General features: G+C 37.3%; 1 protein-coding gene across 1 annotated transcript; it reads left to right on the forward strand.

The window, feature by feature from the left end:
* Positions 1-953: 953 nt before the first annotated feature.
* On the forward strand, positions 954-3679 carry CALHM6 (calcium homeostasis modulator family member 6). Its single transcript, XM_044673383.1, has 2 exons — positions 954-1493; positions 3329-3679. The coding sequence occupies exons 1-2, from the start codon at positions 954-956 to the stop codon at positions 3677-3679; spliced, it is 891 nt and encodes a 296-aa protein (XP_044529318.1).
* Positions 3680-7694: the final 4015 nt, after the last annotated feature.

Consider the following 7694-nt stretch of genomic DNA (forward strand, 5'->3'; position numbering starts at 1 on the left):
CCTCAACTATAAAACACATAAGTTGAATTTATGATAGGGAGAGGAGAGAACAAGAATTTATTAAATACCAAGCACTTTACAAATATTTTAATACTCACAACAACCTTGTGAGATAGGAACTAATCTTATTTCTCATTTTACAGTTGAAGGAATTTAAAAAAAAAAAAACCATAGAGGTTAAGTGACTTGCCCAAAATCACAGCTAGTGTCTGAAACCATGTTTGAACTGGTCTTCCCACTGCTAGATTCAGTATTCTATTTGCCCTGCCACCAAGCTACATAAAGATTCTTTCACCTCTAATGTGTAAGAATTGAAAGTGGGTCTTAGAGATGATCTCAGTGTCCTCTCTAAAAGGAGGTGATAATCCCAAAATCCTGGCTACCCACAACTCTTAAAATTAGTCCAACTTCCTGATTTTACAAAGGAGGAAACTAAAGCTGAGCAAGGTCACGAATGTAATTTGCCGTGAAGTTAAGGAAGGGTGATCTGAAGTTATTAAGTTTTCTTCAGTAAAAAGTGTCATGAAGGAGTAGCTGAAGCGAACAATAAGGTGATTTATACTAAATCTTCTTTATTTTTGCAGAACAAATGGCTAGTTCCTTCAATTGCAATGTTTTTAATCTCATAAAAAACTGGGTAGCCTATATCTATCAAAGGAGTGGATTACTTCTGTTCTCTTGGGCCTGTGTGATTTCAACAAAATTCAACGGGGTTAATATATAAGAAAGTGAAACTTTAAAGATTCAGTAACAATTCACTTCCCCTATGGACAGTTACATTTTACAAAAATTGGAAAATCCCACCCGCCTCCCAGATATACCCGCTTTGGGCTTTTTTCTTCCCCTAGTGAGAGAGTGAAGATCCACCAGAGAAATCCACAGGGGCAGTGGGTGTTCTCGGTTCTCCGGGTCTAGGGCCAGGAAGGAGAAAAGCAAGAGAAGAAGGTAGCCTCATGGACAAGTTTCACCACGTGTTGGACCTGTTTGTTAAATACCACACAGTGTTAGGTTATAGCTTTTTGAGCTTGCTGACTGCTGGCGGCGAGCGCCTCTTCTCCAGCGTGGTGTTCCAATGCCCCTGCCTCGCTGCCTGGAATCTTCCCTATTCCCTAGTCTTCCTCCTGGCTCCAGCCTTTATCCTCTTTGTGCTGGGCTGCCTGCTAAGCGTCCGGGCCAAGAAGCTCATGACAGGTTGCTGTGCGCGGAGCCTAGACGATGAAGATTGTGAAGCTGGCCCGGGACAGTGTGTCAGGATGGCAGTGTGCTGTAACATCATCTTGGCAGCCACTGTGGCGCCCATCACCTGGATAGCGGTGGCGCTGCTCGGTGGCGGTTTCTATGAGTGTGCCGCCAGTGGGAGCGAGTGGGCATTCAGACTGTTGTGCCCAGAACAGGAGCCCACATGTCGGGAGCAGCTGCCACAAGCGCCATGTCAGCGAGCGAATCCCCAGCAGATCCAGAAGCTTTTGCAGGAACTCAAGGCACATTCCCAGGTAAAGATTCGTCAAAATTTCCCCTAGTGAGAGAGTGAAGATCCTCAGTGAAAAGAAAGTGGAAAGATCCTATTCACAAAGTCAGGATGGAGGGCAGGGTGGGAAAAGGTTGGAGAGAGATGAGATGGAAAGATAAAGGAGAAGAAGCTCTTGGTTAGAGACTCAACTAGCTCCTACGACTGAAGTTAGAAACCTGTGATCTTCCACATGGTCCAACTGAAATGCCATCGTTTTCAGGAGGCCTGACTGGAATATTAAATGTTTATTGAATGAATGAATGATTTCTTAATCAGAAAGGAACCTCCCCCCACCTCACTGCTTTGTTTTGCCTGCCCTCAAATGCATGTTTCATATGTTTTGGGGGGTCTTTTAGTCATTTGTGTTTGTCTTAGGAGGCTGTAACCTGTGTGAAAGCAGGCACTCTGTCTAATCTAATCTTTGAACTGTACTTCCCCAAGTACCTATCAGTGTTATTGATTTATTTATGAATGCCAAGTAAATAGCTGATGAATAAGGTCATTTTAAGTTCTCTTACCAAACAAAGAGATGAAAGAATTGGTTTCTCTTGTACTTAGATCTTCCAAAATACAAAGAAATGATGCTACTAAAGGGCTGGAAAAGCGATCCTAATGTTCTTCTCCAATGGGCAACCTAATCTGTCTGGTTATAATGTGAGAAACATGAAATTTTTGTTTTCAATCAATAAATAATCAACCAATGAGCATTTATTAAGTGCCTACTATGTGCCAAGCACTGGGCTAATCATTGGAGATACCAAAAAAGGCAAACGACAGTCAGTGCCCTAGTGGAGATTACAGTGGAGTGGCGGGGAGAGTGTTGGGGAGAGGGGAGAGGAGGGAAGACAATTTACAAACAACTATGTAAAAGGCAAACTATATACAGGATAATGAGGAAATTGTTAAGAGAGAAAGTACTGGAATTAAGAAAGGTTAGGGAAGACTTTCTGTAGATGGCAGGATTTTAGTTGGGACTTGAAGGAAGTTTCCCTTATGGGTCTATGGTTCATGTTCTTTCCCCAGTGTCCTAACATTCCTAGAAATATGAATGACTCCACAAGTAACAGATGCTACTTTTAAGTGATGACAATATTGCTCTCTAGTGTTTTAAATTTAATTTAAGCATTTATTAAGCATCTATTATGTGTCAAACAATGTTAAGTGCTGGAAACAAAATTTTGTCACAAAGAACTTGCACTCTTCCAGGGAAAAACAACATTTATACAAATAAATATATAATCTATACAAAATAAAGACCAAGCATTTGGGAGGAAGTGGGTTCCTATCAACTAAATGAATTCAGAAAGTTCTCTTACAGAAAACAAGACATGGATTAAACCTAGAACAGGAAAGTAAAAACAGTTTTGTTTAAGTGGTCACATTTGAGAGAGGTTTTCAAGATTTGGTAGAGGTTCAATAACCAAAGATTCCAGAAGGCAGAGCTGAGGGAGGAGAAAATTCTAGACACAGAAATGAAAGAGAAGATGTGATGTATAAGGTACATTAATTCATCCAGATCAACTGGAATAAAAGTCTGAGAGGCTGAATTCTGCTGGAGTCTAAATTATTTGCTCCAGCAGAAGGCCATCCCACCTACGTTAAATTCTTAAGACTTTTCTACTATATGAATTGTTTGATGTCAAGTAAGCTGTTAGGTATGGCCAAAAGTCTTTCTACATTTGTCATGTTCATAAAGTTTCTCTCTGACATAAATTCTCCATGCATGTGAACAGTGAATTTTTCAGAAGGGATTAATTTCCTATTCTTTTTTAACTAAATTGTAATCCAGCTATTGTCATTTTGGCCCATGTCCAACAGGTGGCAGGTTGGATCCTGATAGCTCTTCTTGTGATTGTTATTCTGATTTTCACATCCATCATTAAATGTCGATCTCCAGTTAATTTCTTTCACCTTAAGTTCTGGAAACTATATTGTAAAAAGGAACAAGAGATATTGATGAACGAAGCTAAGAAGCATGCTACTACATTAGCAGAAGAGAATGTCAAAAGCTTCTTTGATGGACATCCACCACAAGAATACAGAATACCAGATTCTAAAGACTGGAAGAAGATTTCATTGCAATATACATTTGATCCCAAGAGCCAATATTATAGTGTATTGCACAAATATGTTAACAGGCAGGAAGATGACCATAATATTGAGATGTGAATCCTGTTATAAGTATTTCAAACTCATTTGATTTGACCAGTTCTGTTAATGTAATGTATTAATAAATAAACATCACATAATACAGCATAATATCATATGTATATGTAACTACCTATTGAAATTATTTCCTATTTCTACTTCCTTTTTTCATAGATACTAATTTTGCTAATGAGTGAGGTTAAACTTTTACCATAATTTGCCTTTTGGTGGTGATGCATTTGCTGTTTCATTGATTCATAAAATATTAAAATTGAAAGGGACATTAGAAATTATCCAGTTCTATCCTTTTATTTTATAGACAAGGAAATTCAAGGCCAGAGGTTTGAAATCTGACTCTAAAATTTACTAGCCATGCTACCATGGGCAAATCACTTAGACATAGTTTACTACAATGCAATCATTTTACTCTCTAGTCAATTTTCTAGTCCACACTAGATGGAGCTGATGACAGTGGCACCATGGCAGCTGTTCCAAACTGCATTTCTCCTCGAACCTCCCATGGAATTCCTTCTCTTCATTCTCTCACTGAGTACCTACCTTCATATTTAACCAAAAAAGATAAGGCAATTCACCAAGAGTTCTCCCTTCTCATTGCCTCCTCATTTCATATTATTCAAAAATCTCTCTCAATCTTTTTTTTAATTCTCCTGTAGAATAGTTTACCAGTCTTAATAATAGTTTACTGAACCATTACACATAGTTTACTCAACTGCAAAGTGAAGAAATCTAACTTATGCTATATACACCCAGGGTAGTTAGAGGAGGAAAACATTTGTAATCAGCCAATCAACATTTATTAAACAACATGCAGGGCAAGTAGGTGGTGCAGTGGATAGAGTGCTGGGTCAGCCAGGTTTGAATTTGGCATCATTTGGCAGCACAGGAATAGAAACAAAATTGGCACATGTTGGAAGTAATCCAGGGATGAGATTTTAACAATACATGATCAGCAATTGGACAAGGGGGCAACAAATTCAAGTGTAGAAAATACTGTAAAGTTGAATTAGTGCACCAAGGAGTGAAGATATGAAAGGAAGAAAAGTGTAGCCAGTCCAGGGGTAACATTCTGGAGAAGAATTAGAATAAAAAAGGTTTCTTTGATGAGGTGAGATGGTGAGGACTGAGAATGAGCTTAAGGATTCTAGGCACAGGGAAGTTGGAATGATAAAGATTATAATCAGATATAGGAACTTTGGCATTATTTAATAAAGAAGTAACTGAAGTAGAGCGAGTCAAGAGAATTGAGCAGATTGAGGAACTGAAATTAAGGGTATCGGAGAAGCAGTAATATGTCTATCTAGTTCCCCTAGAATGAGGGCGAGAGTTGGGGAGGAGAGAAAGATTGTGAACAAGGTATTGAATTCATTGAGTAAGGAAGGCAAAGGTGCAATGTCAGATACCACCAATGCATTGATTTGTTTTGCTTGATTGTATTTTTTTTGTTATAAGAAGGTTTCTATTAGAGGTGGACAGAAGGAATCATTGCAATAGGATCTTGGGAGAAATAATAGAGTGGCAATGATGTCAAATATAGCACCAGTAAAGTGTTTAAAAAAGAAAGAAAACTAAAAAGTAGAAAAAGAACGAATTAAAAATCCCCAGATTAAAAAAAAAGAAAAAAGAAAAAAAGAGGAAAATTTGAGACCTAATCTTGTTGAGTAGAGTTTTTATTTTTATTATTTTTTGCTACTGTCAGTGTGCTATTTGAAACTTTTGAAACTTTGGCTCTGGACTACACAAACACCTCCTGGGGTCTAATCTCGGACAGAGCTTTGAACTCCTTTGCCTAGTGGTCATTTTCTCCAAAAACCAGTGGAAAAGTTGCTACAGACTCCTCCAAAACCCTAGCTAGTGCAGGCTTAGGATCCAGGATCTCAAGATCTCTCAAACTCACAAGATCAAACTCGTGATCAACATTCAATCACTTGAGATCAAGCAAAGAAACACAAAGCATTAGAAGCAGCTAGAAGCCCAGGATCAAGCTTGCCTTGATGAGCCACATTATTGTAGTTGTGATATAGGAGCAGTCAACATGCTGCAAATGAAAAGGGGAAAGGGCACCAGGACCATCCCAACTCCTCCATCAAAATTCTTGAAGAGTACTCACAAAATTGGCCGAGAGAAGTGTTGGCAGGGAGGACAAAGGTGGGTCACTCCATTTTAAATATCCATCACAGATTCAGTAGCTTTTCATGCTCCATGGCTAATAAGGAGGTTGGTTCACCATTACGACAAGCATGGGAGCTCCGTGAATGTCTATATAGTCTGCTGGAAACGTCCAGGGCAGTTTTGAAATGCTTTGTACCATACACATTATTATGCCTTTTTACAGTTAACAGATTTTAGAGAAAGTCCACAGTTACACACTTTAATTACTGAATCAGGTCTTGAACTCAATTCTTCTTCCAGGTACAGAGTTCTTTCACCATATAACATTGTCTGTCACTTCCTTACTCCAAGGAATTCAATGAAGTTGTGATTTCCATATTATTACCTATTTGTTAAATAAAAGAACCCCAGTCTAGTCTTGCAGATGCTTTTTTTTTAAATAACCCTTACTTTCCATCCTAGTAACAAATCTAAGACAGAAGGGCAAGGGCTAGGCAATTAGGGTTAAGTAACTTGCCCAGGGTCATACAGCTAGGAAATGCCTGATATCAGATTTGAACCCAGGTCCTCCAGACTCCAGACCTGATACTCTATCCTCTCTGCAACCCAGCTGCCCCTCAGTCTAGTCTTGCAAATCCCTCTACAAATATTTCCCTATACAAAGAAAGACGGAAAAAGAAGATTGTATACCACACCACAAGACTGAATTATTTGCAGTTTATTTTTAAGGTTTATATTAAATGTAATATAATTGTTACCATACTGCTCTGTTTATCTGTGTCCTCTTCTGAACTCCCCTCTCTCATATATTTTTACTAATCGATTTACTGCTCTCTTGTCTTCTCTCCTCACCTTATTTATTTTCTTTATCTCTTCTTTTCTTTTCTCTTCCTTTCCTATCTTTTTTTCTTTCCTTGATGTCATAATAATTCTCTCACTATCCTTCAATAAATGTTTTCAATTTTTCATGTGAAAAATATGCTCCTCCCAAACTAATCTTCTAGTTACCCCCTACTCACTACCTCTATCCACTTTCAAAACAAATTCTTCTTCATACTTTTGAACAAACATCCTCTCTCTTAATGAAAAGTCAAGCAAAGCAGATCTATACATTGGTTATGTGTAATGTATATCTTGTTTTGTACTTCTAGTCTATCTTGCTCTTCCCAATAGTAGGAAATAGTCATCATCATCATGATTAGTTTTTGCACTGAACATTGTTCTTAGGTCTTTTGTAGTTTTCTTTTATGTTTGGTTGTTTTATTTTTTTCCAAAAAATGTCCTGAACTTTATACACATTTTACAAATAACATTTTATAAAAAACATTTTATAAATAAGACTTTCACTTTCATAAACGAAGTAGAAAGAAAGGAATGGAAATAAAGCCATAAATTTTTATTTGTGAATAACTTGATTTCTTTTAGCGTATATAATAAATTCAACATGCAACTTTCCAAGATGTTCTGTTTGTCTGGTTTCCTTTTAGATTCCTTTCTGTTTTGTTCTATGTATTTTAAAATGTATTTCAATGATCTTTTTTCTCTTCCTTTTTATTTTTTCACAAACACATCACTAGTCCCTTCTACTTACTAAATTGAAAACAAAAACATACAACCTAATAACTAAATTTGAATAGTCAATGCAAAATAAGTTCTTCCATTGGATGTGTCAGAAAATGACTTTGCAATCTTGGGTGAAGATGTATGTTACTTGTACGGACCAGATTTTTTAAATCATTCAAAGTTTTTCTTTTTTTCAGTGCTGTAGTTATTCTAAAATTTGTTTTCTGGGTTCTGCTCACAATATCATTATGTACAAATTCTCCCATGTTTCTCTGAAAATATTCCTTTTGACATTTCATTCAGCCTTATACCATTCCATTTTATATATATATATATATCACAT

This window comes from Gracilinanus agilis, chromosome 4 (genome assembly GCF_016433145.1).
Source record: "Gracilinanus agilis isolate LMUSP501 chromosome 4, AgileGrace, whole genome shotgun sequence".
Lineage (NCBI taxonomy): Eukaryota > Metazoa > Chordata > Mammalia > Didelphimorphia > Didelphidae > Gracilinanus > Gracilinanus agilis.

Bases quoted from the DNA above. Each gene is read 5' to 3' on its own strand.
- CALHM6 (XM_044673383.1), top strand. From the start codon at position 954: ATGGACAAGTTTCACCACGTGTTGGACCTGTTTGTTAAATACCACACA. The intron at 1,494-3,328 runs GTAAAGATTCGT...CATGTCCAACAG, and splicing joins AACTCAAGGCACATTCCCAG to GTGGCAGGTTGGATCCTGAT.